Source organism: Leptosomus discolor, chromosome 2, assembly GCF_034619465.1.
Source record: "Leptosomus discolor isolate bLepDis1 chromosome 2, bLepDis1.hap2, whole genome shotgun sequence".
NCBI lineage: Eukaryota > Metazoa > Chordata > Aves > Leptosomiformes > Leptosomidae > Leptosomus > Leptosomus discolor.
Window position 1 is genome coordinate 15,129,655 of NC_141392.1, and position 13,241 is coordinate 15,142,895.

The 13,241-nt window shown below is 42.8% G+C and overlaps 1 protein-coding gene across 2 annotated transcripts in view; it reads left to right on the forward strand.

Moving 5' to 3' along the window:
- Positions 1 to 1,501: 1,501 nt before the first annotated feature.
- The window catches only part of MARK1 (microtubule affinity regulating kinase 1), a 56,353-nt gene continuing 44,613 nt past the window's right edge, over positions 1,502 to 13,241 (forward strand). For both annotated transcript variants that reach the window (XM_086460634.1, XM_086460635.1), the window contains exon 1: positions 1,502 to 1,552. In XM_086460634.1, the coding sequence (XP_086316760.1) occupies positions 1,502 to 1,552 (51 nt within the window). The remainder of the gene's footprint in view (positions 1,553 to 13,241) is intronic.

Below are 13,241 nucleotides of genomic sequence, written 5' to 3' on the forward strand. Positions count from 1 at the left end.
ATGACAATCCATGCACTTCCATGAGCACATAAGGCCTTCCTAGGGATAAACATACAATCCATCAAATGCTTTCCAAAGTATTTTTCATAAGGAAGGTCTTTCAGAACAAGGATTGTGTTTATAGCATTTATGAAGATGTTTACAGCCTCAGTTATGAAAATCTGTCAAAATATTGCAATGGAAATTCAGGCGCATTGTGTTTCTTTTGGTTTTGGTACAGGTGAAGTTATTTTTTATTTTCACTGATTATTTTTAGAATTTGGTGAGGGGTTTGGCTGGTTTTATAGCAAAAGCTGCTGTCATATAAACACTAGTAACTTCTCAAAGACAAAAATGTGTGTATGGTTCTAATTTTAAGTACATGAGGTCATCGGTTAAGTGTTCGAGGACTGCGTGCCAATCGGACACAAGCGGATAGATGCATTGCACAGAGTCTTGTTGATCCGATTTCAGCTTCAAAGTGGGTAAAGGAGGCTGGCTGGCTCAGGCGCACAAATAAACGATTTGATTTACACAGATGCTGACACAGGGCTTTACCAGCCTCCGGAAAGTCTGTGACTTGTGGACTCGGAGCCGTCCGTCAGGCGGGCAGGGGCTGCCCCGCCGCCCCTGCCAAGGCCGACTCCCGGTAATGGGCGAGTCCCTGCGGCATCCCACTCGCCAAGCTGCAGCGGGCCCCAGCAGCCCCGTGGGCTCCGTCCCGCGTCCCTCACGCAGGGAGCTGGGGGCTCCTCAGCCGACTGACTCCGCGAGCCCTGTTGGCCTCCTCCCTGGGCCCCTCCACCCCGGCAGGCTGAAGGATGCGCCCAGGGGCACGGGGACGCTCCCTCCCTTCGGCCTCCCTCACGAAGCAGCACACCTGCCCCGGCCCACTTCACCCCGGGCCCAGCGCGCCCTCCCGGCCGGCCCCCACCCCGGCTGAGCCCGGCGCGGCGCCACCCGTGACCGGGTGCCGCGGCGGGAGGAACGGTGGCGCCAGCGGAGGCCGCCCGCCCGCCCGCGTTTGCCGCGCCCGCCCGCACGGCCCGGCGCTTCCTGCGGCGCGGGGCGGCGGAGGCTGGCCGGCGGGGCCGGGCCCAGCGCGGCGGGGCGGGGGCGGGGAGGAGGGGGAGGAGGGCAGAGCCGGGGAACGGAGCGCGGGGCGGCGGCGGCAGGAGGAGGAGTCGGTGCCGCCGCCGGATGCTGCGAGGAGGCGCCGCGGCCCCCCTGCGCTGCCGGCCGCTCACCTGAGCGGGCAGGAGGGAGGAGGAGGAGGAGCCGGCGGCCGAGCTGCGCGGAGCCCGGCAGCGGCGAGGCAGGCGGGAGCGCGGCGGAGGGTCGGCCGGGCGGGCGAGGCCATGGCGCGGGGCGCCTAGCGGGGCTGGCAGCGCGGCAGGAGGGCCGCGTCCCGCCGTGTGCGCCCGGCTGCCGGCGGGGGCAGCCGGCGGCCTCCGCCGCGGCCTAGGAGAGCGGGCGGCCTTCCCCTCAGCGCGCCGGGCGCGGCGCCGCCGCGGCCCACAAGATGTCCACTCGGACGCCGCTGCCCACCGTCAACGAGCGGGACACGGAGAACGTGAGTGCCGCGCCGGGCCTCCCTTCGCTGCGCCCCTTCCCCCGCCCGCCGTCCCCTCCGCAGCCGCCTCTCCCTGGCACCTGGCGGCGGCCCGGCCTGTCCTGCCGCCCAGGCCAGGTGCCCGAGGGGTGGGCGGGCCGCGGCCGGCCCCTCGCCCGGCGGCCTGGGCGCTTCCCAGCGCCGGGCCGGCACCGCCGCCTGCCCGCGCCTCAGGCTCCTGCATGCGGCGCTGCCGGGGCGGGTCCGGCGCGCTGGGCTCCACGTCGCCCCAGTCCGTTCGCGGCCCCGGGCCTCCCGCAGGGTCGGCCGGCGGGCGGCTGCCGCTCGGCACCGGCGGCCGGGTAGCCCCTTCCACAGCGTTGTTGGGCCGGGCCGGGCTGCCCTTATATGTACTTGGCTGGAGCCGGTGGCTGTAGGCGCATATAGGCAGTTAGCCTCGGTCCCCCGCCGGGGAGAGGCCTCTAGCCACCGCGGGCTTCAGGCCGGGCTGCCCTGCTTGCATGTGTCCCCCACAGCGGGCAGCCCTCTGCCTGGGTCGGGGCACCCACTGGCGGGCTTTCTAACTGCCTGGCAACTCGGCCCCGTCTCGCCTGCTGGGATTCGGTGGTACTTGTTCTTTGTTTGGTTTGCACCTCGGAGATGGTCCACGGCGTTGCCGTTACTGTATTCCTTCCTCTATTTTGCTTTGTGTTGTGTCTGAGAGAGGCTGTCGTCGTGTCCTTGGTACCTCCCAAGTTGATTGTTTGTGTCTTCCTTTGTGCTCTGTTTAAACATCTTTGCCCTCTTCCTCTGCTCCACCCGGACTTGGTGGAGTAGAAGCGTAGTCTGGTTTTCCGTTGTGGTGGTCTTCCTGCAGAAAATAACCAGTCTTGGTTATGATAGGTGGTCTACCTGAGAAATCTTAAAATCCTGAACCATGTCTGGTCCAGTCCATCGGTGGTGATTATTTAAATAAGCAGTAGTATGAGAGGTGTGAAATTTTCGTCTTGGGTAAGGGGACCAATATTAAAAGAGGTATGTTTGGAATGTGTGCTAGGTATCGTTAGTTGCCTTTGGGAAGGTGGCAGAAGGTACAGGAGGGAAAAGGAGTCATACAAAATTTAATGCATGCAGTCACACCCAGCTTCTACTTGGGTGGAAAGTGGTCAATAAGAAATGAAGGAAGATGGCCTGGTGGGTTGGAAGGGGTTGAAGAAGATGCTTGTTTGTATGGCATCAATCTGTAGAGGTTCTGGCCGACAGTAAGAGCTCATAATGTTACTGTACAAGCCAAAGCAGCAGTGTCTGCTGAAGAGGTTACTGAATTAGACAAAACGAAAAGTGAATATGAGAAGAGGTTTGGGAAGACGAAAGTAACAGAAATGAGATAATAAAGTTAAAGAAGTGAAACTCTAGCTTGATGTCTTATTAGAATGAGCTTTTAGTATCAGTTGCTAGTGGAAGTTTAACTGACATAGCAATATCAGCCTGGTTACTAGTTAAAGCTTAAAGCAAATAGATGCATTTGATGCTTCCTTACTCTTCATGGACTGATGAGTCCTGTATGAGTGTCAGAACAAAAGTGAGTCCTTGAGATGAAAATTTAATTAAATGTCCAAGTCCAGATTTGAGCGATACAGGTTACTCATGAGTATTCATTTCAAATGTATGTAGGAATGTAGATGGGAGATAGATGACAGGAAGAAATAAGAAATATTTATGCATATATCCAGTAATACAGTACATAAGACTTGCAAAGTACATTTATACAACGCAAATGGAAATATTCTCGAATGTCATCAACTCCTGTAGCATGAAAACTTTAACTGAAGTGTTAGTAGTTCATTCAGAAAATATGCTACTTTTGAATGCCCTATTTTGACACTTGGAGATAAGTAAGGATTTTTTTTTTGTTATAATTATCTCAGAGAATGGATTTGCTATCTAAAAAACCAGGTTTGTACAGGATATACAAATAATGAAAATTGCCCGTTTGCTTCTGAAAATCTTGATGTAAGTCTGTAACCTAATACTAATGAATGTAATCCTCCAGTCAGATGAACAGTAAAGAGCCGTGCAGTAGTTAAGTTCCCAAATCTGCACTAAGTAATTCTAGTGCTGTCATTAGTGTGGCATCTCCTGGGTTTTGGAGCAGATATCTCAAGGAAGTTGTCGCTTCTGCCTGTCAGGGAGCCTCGGGAAGCCCTCTTTGCTGCCCATGACCTCGCTCACGTAAGACCTTTTGCTAAAGTGGCATTGTGGGATGGAGGAGGAGGAGGTCGGTTGCTGAGCTCTCGAATAGCAGCGTTCCTTGATTTAAAATGGACTCTGTCAGGGTGAGGTGAGACTCTTAATTTACTTCTAATGTGCTTCCTCCTGCTAATAAACAGTAATGGGCTGGGGAAGTGTTCATGCTGATGGGTCTTGGTGCACAAAGTTTAGCTAGTAAGCTCTGGGTGACTGAGGTGATAAGAAGTTGCAACTAAAGGGAGAAGTTATTAGAAGGAGTGAGGAGTTGAAGGGCAGCCTAAGTGTGAGTGGTTTCGGCCTGTTAAATAAATCTGTCTCTGTGGTGCCTATTTCCAGTTCCCAAGCGTGCCTGTTAGCACAGCTCTCCCAAGTTCTGCAGCTCATGGTGGTTTTCAGGGGAGCGCTTTTTATCCCATCTCGTGCGCACGGCCATCTCAGCAGAGTTGCTCCATTGTGTGGCTCTCAAGGGACAGACTGTAGCTCTGTATCCCAGAGAGAGCTGATAGATGGTGCCGAGTACAAACCTACGTACACGTCCAGCTGTGCTTTGCATGTGGCGTGAGGTCGTTGCATGAAATCATGGGGAACTACCCTATCACTGCCACCCCCTGTCTCTTGGCAGCTCCTTTCAGTGCCCTTTAAAATAGGAAATAAGTAAAATTTCAACATATGCTTTTCTCGGTGAATATGCAAGCATGTGTTCTGTCATTTGAAAAAAAAAAAAAAAGGATATAGGACCTATCATAAGAATATACATTCCTCGAGGAATTGTGGGAGGTCCTTGGTGGGATGGGTGAAAAACGTGTATTTCCATAATTCTTTGAGCCTTTTATCCCACAGTGCCCTTTGAAAATAGTCTAGAAGGGATAAGATCATGCAGCAGATTACTTGATAAGGTCTTATCAGAAGGCTGGAGTGAAAGGTGCAGGGACTGCCGACAATGGACAAGCAACAGGTGGAGGGAAGCTGTGGTTGTGAAACAGTCAGTACGGGTATAGCTGATAGGTCTGTGGTACAGAAATTCACACCCTTTTTTTTTTTTCTTTTCCTTTCTGCTATTCTTTACATTTCCCAGTGCCTTGTTTAAGTTTTCTAGCATATGTCCATAAATATTTTTAATTGGAAACATTGTTTCTCTTTATGAAAGGTGTGTTTAAGGAAACAAAATAGAATATGATTGTCAAACACTTATTCCTGTTGCACGGTTTATTGGGAAACTTGGTGAAATTAATGGGTGGAGGCAGTACAGTAAAGATTGTTTTCATGCCTGTTACCAGATTTATGTTTTTCAAAGGGTAAGAGTAGTATTCAAAATAATAATTTTCCCGTGTTTTGATTTTGTACATGTAACTATTTACAGCTTCCTATCGGTACGTTTTATGTGGGCTGCAGTAGGTAATGGTTCGGTGTATTCAGACACTTGCAGTTGGGGTTAGTTTGGGTGAACTGAGCTTCCCATCTCTGCTGAGGCGGGAGAAGGAGAGGGACAGTAATCAAAAGCTTTGAGCTAGAGTAGCTCTTTTGTTTTCATTGAGTTGGTATTAATTGAGGAAAGAGGGGCTCTTATGTGTTTCTTTTTGTATTGTATTGTATCATGCCATTAAATTGGGGAATGGTTTTCCTGAATTAATGCAAAAGAGAAGAAATATGTAGGTAATATATTCTCTTAAATGTTTTTGGGGAGCCCTATAAGAAAAGAATCATAGAGATTGTTTACGACTTGCTTTAGTAAAATTAATAAAAATGAGAATGCGGTAGTTTGCTTTTTCTGACATAAAGACCTCTTAGTCTGGCATAAGAATACTTTTTTTTTTTTTCCCCTGTACTAAGTGTAACTTAATCTTTTGAAGGTATTACTATTTGTGAAGGTATTGCTGTTTGTTTGTGTTGTGGTGTCACCCATCTAGCTAAGTTTTAAGGTATTATTTTGGTTTAGACTTTTTAGACACATAAAAGTGGGTTAATTCCACTGCAGAGATCTTGCGTGTTTACAGCTGAAGAAGGAGTAAACAAGGCCAGAGTGCTGGATGGTAACACTGGCCAGAGTCGAGGAGGAATGTGGGAATTGTGGTTTGTCTTACCCTAGCTAGTGTGATACGGGAGTGATTAAGAGATGTCAGGGCAGAGGGAGTTTTAAGGAAGGATAGTACTGTGACCTATGATCATGTGATTTGCTCCATTATCATACAAGTAATTATAATTTTGACACACAGAGCCCCATTTGCAGGCTAGCACGGGAAGGGTGATTTCTGGGGTGCCAGCTAAAGTGGGTGTGGTTAAGGATGACTTTCTGATAGGGGAGGCTACTAGACAGCTGCATTTTAAAGAGGAAACAAAATTGAAGAGGGCAAGAGATAAGAGGATGGAATGGAGTGGTCAGGTTGGGGTAATAATAATTATACCATGTTTAATTTCTTTCTGGGTGTGGGGTTTTTTTTTTCCTTCTGGATTTGCTTTTGCACAATAAGAACACATGGTTTTGATTTGGACAGAGGGGGCGTGGGAGAAAGTATCTGACAAGAATTCTTCCGTTCAGTGCCTTAAGCAGAAGAATGGCCTAGTTTCCAAGCCTTATGGGTTCAAGAGTACAGCTGTATCTTTCTTATCCACAGGAGATGGGCTTCAGCAAAGTGCCTGTGTTTTTTCCATGTAAGATTATTTTCCTTGATCATAAATACACCGTTAGGTTGTATATACAGTAAGGACAGGGTGTGTTCTCCTAATGTTATTTTGAAGGTCTGTGTTTTCTCTGTGCAGACTTTTGGTTTGGTTTGGTTCAGGTCTTGAGCAAGCTCCTATGTTGTGGGGGAAAAACACGCGCTTAGCTAGAGCATTATGCAGAGAGAGGACAAGGTTCATTTTCTGATGAAGTATGTTACCCATTTTGAAGTTAACCTTCCGTGTGAATCAGAGTCATGGCACAGGTGATACAGATGTTTAGTTTCATTTTCCTTCTATAAGGAGAAATATTTTGGAACAAATGAGTGAAAATGTAGCTTCAGGCTTCAGTGTTCTTTCTGGGCATCATAAAAAAGAGTATATAGTGTTAAAAGTTCAGAAAGAGTTAACGCAGTTTGATTGTACTACTTGTTTCATTTCATACTTCCTGGGGGTTTTGAGGTTCGTAGGTAAACATAAAGTTAGATTGTTTGCTGTTGGTGTTCTGAAAACTACTTACATGGTCAGTGGAGTTAAATGCTGAACTAGAACAAGGGGATTATGTTCCATGGTGCCTTGTTATCAGTGGAGTCTCTGCCATCGTATTTTTCGATCATGTGGACTTACTGTCTATATTAGTACAACTTTTTTAATTTTCTAACTCTGTACTTTAAATGTTGTAACCATCAGTAAAGACACGATTTTTTTTCTCCCCATGGCACCCAATTATATTTGGAAATTAATGTTTCTACTACAAATGTGGCAAGTTTCTACTATTGCAGTTGCTGGTGTTTAGCGGAGGGCCCTTCTGCTAACTTCTAATTGTTACCAATAGTTTAAACACAGATAATACAGTAATTTCATTTATCTTTTCAGTGCAGATACAGTGATTTCTGTATAATTATGTTCTCGATCAGAGATTTGTATTTGCACTTGCGAAGTTTTTTTTCTTGTTCTCAGAATTTAGTATGGACCTAGCCTTAATGTCTTTCTGATGTTTGAGAGAGACCTTAAACACTGTTTTCCAGTAGAACAGAATCGTTGAGAAACTATCTGTAAAAAGGAGAGCTGGTATTACTATTAATGTAGACCCAGAAATCTATGGTGCAGCTGAAGCCGTAAGACAGATTTCTTACAAATTGGCCTACTAACAACTTCAGAGTTTGAGCAAACTTTTAAAATGTTATTGGAGAGAAATAATTTCATTGCTTCTGCTTAAATGTAATCTTTTAGTAGCTTTAACCTTTCCTTTTTCTTTTTTTTTTTTCTTTCTTAAATACACGTTTATGCTCTGCTGCCCTCCAGATTAAATATACTACTTGGAAGTTGCTGCAGACAGTGACATGTTTCAAACTTGGCTTATTTGTGTTGTGGTCATGACATGATCTATTAATTATTTTTTTTTGTTGTTGGAAACACAGTGCTTTCTTTTTCGTGGTTGGTTTTGTTTTGTTTTTAATCTTTCTGGAATTTCAGAATTGCCAATTTATTTTTTTTATGACTTTGCAGTTTTTCTGGGTCTTCATTCTCAGATGTTTACCCCCCTGTAGGTACTGGTAAATTAAGAAGAAATGTTCTCAACAGTTCAATGTTTCTGAAAACAGCTATGAAAGCAGGAAAGTTCCATCGAAACATTCACAACATTCAGTGTAATTAATATAATGCAACTGAATCTGAGTTTTAATAATAAGCTCTTTCTCCACATCAGGTACCAAGCCTGTTTAATTGTTAACATTTTTCTACTTTTATCACATCCTAAATTAATATTTTTTGTGTGTTCTCTCTGCTCAGTGCTAAACTGAGCTTTAAATTGGGCCAGTTTTATTTCATCTAAGAAAGAATATTTCTCCTTTTTTTTCTGTGAATAACTTAAAGTATTGCTGAGATCTCAAGGTCAGTTTAAGACCTCATAGCTGTATGTGATGATACAGCGTAGACAGTTTTGGTGAACATCCTAGCAAATCTAGGGTTAAAAATCCAAGAGAATAAGTTGGCCCTTGTTCTTAAGGCAGGTTTCCCTGTGCTTGTTTCATCATATTTTTTCTAAGTAGTAACCAAACTATAGCTATCATAGTAAAATAGTTTAAGGCAGAAGCATTGGAAAGTACACTGTGCTTATCATAATCCTGCTTCTCTTTGAACTGAGATGGCAGTTGAAAAAAAAAAAAAAGTTTGTTTGGTTCTGGGGGGTTTGGGTGGTGGGGTTTTTTTGGGTTTTTTTTTTTTTCAGATGAGCATTTTGCCAGGGATTTCTTTATATATGCTTTCAAAGAAAACACCAACTTACGCTGAAAGACATATGTTCACTGTTGTAGTAAGGCGTCTGCCCAGTTAAATACAGCTGGGCTACAATTAACCTTTAAAGCAATGAACCGGACATGCTCATGGAGCAGTGCCACGGCTTAGTCTGTAATGATTGATCAATAGCGTGTATTTATGTAAAACCTAAAAGCGCAAGTTTTCAGTGCATCTCTGTAGAATGGAAGATCATTATGTTATTCTAAAATTCTTCATCTTAGCAGGATAGCTGATCGAGGGTCTCTTTACATCACTTAAATCATCGTGGAAAGCAGGCTGTCTTCTGCTGGAATGAGTGCATTGTCTGTGTTTTCAAGTTGTCATATTCTGTTGTTTGTTTTATATGCATCCAGGAAAAAATAATTTTCCTTTTATCTTGCTGTTCCTATGTTTGTGGGACACCTTAGGTGTAGGCTGTGGGTGTCACAATGAGAAGTGGTCTGCACTCTGCTTGTTCGGTTAGCATTAATGTGGCTTATGATCAAGATGACTTTTGTAAAAACGCCTGCTGAGCTGTTCAAGATTTAAGTGCTCACTACCAATGACTGCTGGCCCTTTTGTGCGAACTATTTCAAGTTTGCAACGTTTTATAAAAATGTAAGGCATGTTACAGAAACCTACATTCATAATACAGTAATACAATGTGTTTTGGAAAAAAAAAAAGGGGTTATTTTTCTTCACACTTGCATTCTTCAAAAGACTGGCTGTCTTTCTATCAGAAAGAGGATTCTTGGTTACAGTAAGCTTTGGCCAGTTTCATTGTTATAATTTCCAAGCCGTATACCAAAATCTAAAGAAGCACTTGCAAAAAAAAAAAAAAAAAAAAAAAAAGGCAGTAAAACATTCTTTAAATTGTTCAGCATTTTGAATGCCCAGTAAATATAATACCCTAATATGTGTGTTCATAGTCCTAGTGACTTCTCGGGTAAGGATTGATAAACAGTTGAGTTATATGGAGGAGAAAATGAAACATGTGGATGACTTCAGATTAGTGTTTGCCTTGCTCACCATGACCCTAGTGATGTGTTGGCAGTAAGCAGAATAATAATCCTGTTTTATATTTAAATACATAGCCTGTAGAATTCACAAAAGTAGAAGAATGTTAATCATGTTAATCAGAGCGGAGAATGATATCCAAACTTAGGATATATTTTAATTGATGCAACATACGGAGCTTTGTCCAATTGTGTTGCAGAACTGTGTTTTAAACATACGTAGTTGTGATATGGATAGCTTGAATACTAAGACAGAACTTTATTTCACCTCTGATGAAAGCACTTGTGTAGTACATCGATGTTCACATAGCTGAACATACAGAGCTACTAGATAGCCCATGGCAGTCTTTTGCAAGAGCAGATAATGATAATATTACTGGTGACAAAGTCTAATTGTTTTTGTATTATAAAGTAATAGTAGTGCATGATAACTTTTAAAATCTCAAGCAGAGACAAAATTGGGCAAGGTTGTTAGAGAGAAGTGATATCTTTCATTAGACAGATGTGGTTGGAGAAAATAGATTAGATTTGGATAGATTAGGCCCTAACTGGGCTTGTTGTAAAGGGTCCTGCCCAAGGCTAACCTCGTGGTAAAACCTGTAGTGCTTCTGTAGGACCCACGCCTTCCTCATGATGCAGTAAAACATGCACCTTCTTGTAAGTGGAGGCACAGACTTAGTCACTGTGATAGAGTACTATTTTCAGCTCTCTTGGAAGCTTTCCTCCCAGCTTCCCCCTTTCCCTACTGTTGGTTCTTATCTTTTCCATCTTAAGTCAATACTTAGGAAGAAAGTAAAAGAAAAACAGAATAAAACATCTTATACTTGTCTCCAAGCAGCCCCCTTTTTCAGAGGGGAAAAGGCGATTTGTTTGTAATCTCAATATGTTAATACCACATTATCTATGTGATAATGTTAAAGGTTATCACATAGACCATTTTTCTTCTTTAGTCACTCAGATATTTGACCAATTTCATTTCAAACCTGGTGATAGTCTAGAATCTGCCCTTCAAATTCTGTCCTTATCCTTACATACTTCCCAATATCCATCTTTCCGAGATTTACGCATGTTCATTAAATTGCTGGCCGCTTAATACCTGTAATTTCCTATCTTCTCACATTCTTCCCGCCCCCCCCCCCCCCCCCCCCGCCTTGTTTTCCCCTACTTTTGCTTACTAATGTGCTTTTGTGCTTGAGCTTGCGTACTTGCTGCCAACTTCCTTATGCTTCACACTCTTTCTGGGACCTTTTCCAGTTTTGCTCATTTAATGACATAAGCAAAACCAATACAAAGCTTTACTAAAGCTACGTAGTTGTAGCTGCTGTTTATCTGTCAAGTAATACCCTTTTGTCTGAATCCCAGGGAGCATTTCAGTATGGGAATAATCTGAATTGTAAAGCTAAAGGGAGTGAAGAAATGCTTTGCTGTGGGTGGGTTGGGGAGTTGTTTCTAGTTTGGGGGCTGCTCTTGAAATTATTAGCAAAGAGGATTGTTACACCTTTAAATGCTCATCATCAGTTAGGCTGTATTTTCCTCTGCCTTTCCTTCCCTCCCCCCTAGTAAAGTTACTATTATTTCTTCTCTCAGATAACAGCAGAGAGCAACCAAAGCTTTATAATGATTACTTAGAAAGGACATACAATTTTATAGTGTTCTTTGTAGAGAGATTTTCTTCATAAAAGTAGATCCATGAGGAATTCAATGTGCAAGAATTGCAGAGTTAGGGAAGCAAAGTTTAGGGCGTACTGCAGTATGTGTAGCAACAGTGTAAATTACTTGTGCTCCAACAGTAAATATCTGAAATTCCTTTTGAAAGTGCATGCTTGGCTTCAGTTGTATATAACTTTCTAATTCTTAGATGTTTCTGTCATTGTTTAAAATGAGCAGAGGAATAGCTCAAAAATTCAGAGAATCTCATGTGTTAAGAAGAGTCAGATTTTTGCCATGGAAATTATTTAGCCTGTTAAATGTTACATCAAGCTCTTACAGAGGGTATGATTGTTTTCCACAAATGGATTACATGTGTAATGTATTTATTCATATCTCTATTCCAGATAATAGTGTTGATTGAAGGTAATAGAATTTTTTTACACATTTGGGTTTTTATTTAGTATTTTTTTTCCAACAGCAATCAGATTTTCTTCCCCCTGCAATTATTACAGTAAGGACTGTTTACCAATGGCTAAAAAAAAAAAAAATCAGGAAAATGTCATTTCTTGGTGAAGGACTAAAATAGTATTTTTTCCTTAAGATCAGACTCCAGAAGGGATAACGATTGTAATCATTCAATACTATGAGATGTATACAGAAAATATTAATAGTACTGTCTCTGGGTGGTCTTTACCAGGCATACGTATGTATAATAGCTTTTCAAATTTGCTTTTCTTAATTTGATATTAAATGAACAAGGCTCGCTGCTTTTTAGAGTTCTTTCTTCCAGTAATAGACATAGATGAACAGGAACAAAGAAAATTTATGAAAGCACTTCACAATGAAACTCTTGCTCCATCTACTGCATAGTCCAGAGAAATCTTATCTACAGAAAGTTGGTATGAGCAATGAGGGTCGATCTAATATAGATGCTGGAATTAGTCAATGGAAGACATAATTATTATTAGAGAATGTATGCCTACAGCAGTGTTCATAGACAAGGCTAAGGGAAATCTAATCCCTTAACCTGTGCAAAGCAAAGTAGACTGATAAAATAAAAACTGCGTTTAAAGGTCCTTTTTAAGAAAGCTTTTCTTGCTTATCCAGTGATTGCAGAAGTATAGCGCTTATGTCAAAATCAAATTTGATGTTTTCTAAGTACTGCAAGATAAAATATTGCTTACTGTTGTTGTGGTGTTATTTTTTATGTGTGTCTGTGACCTTTTGTAAAACTTTCTGGGTTTGGTATTGTGTAGGAGGTTTTTGACCATTATTCATTAAATCCATTTCCTAGTTGTGTGTAATATTTTGTTTAAATAGAATTATTTTCAAAGTGAGTGGTGTCAAGCCTTCTGGAGTAGCATAGAAGAGACAAACTGGCCTCCTGTATCCATCTGTTTTCATTCCCGTAACATAATAATTACTAACCTGAAGAAGCTGAATTAAACATAGCACTTGACTATTAGACTAAAGGTATTAGGATCAAGTGAAATATTAATGGTGCATAAGCCATTTTCCTGATATTGTCTTGATTTAATTGAAGATACTGCTAAGGCTAGCTCAGTGAGTGACAAACAGAAAAAAAAAAAAAAAAGAAAGCAAACTGAGAAACTGTCAAGTATATTGGCAGGTAGTACAGTTAATCATATATCAGAGTTAGGTTTGCCTCCAGATAATTTTTGAGAAAGGGTAGAAAGCTGTGCCTAATTTCAGGTCAGCTATTGGGTGGTAGGAAAGTGGTAGAAAATGAATAGATTCTTTGTTAGCTGCTTGGTGAAACGACAAAGATACTTCATGCAATAGCTGTCATCCCCCAGGATTGGAAGGGTTCTAGTTAGTTTGGTAAATTAAGGAAAAAA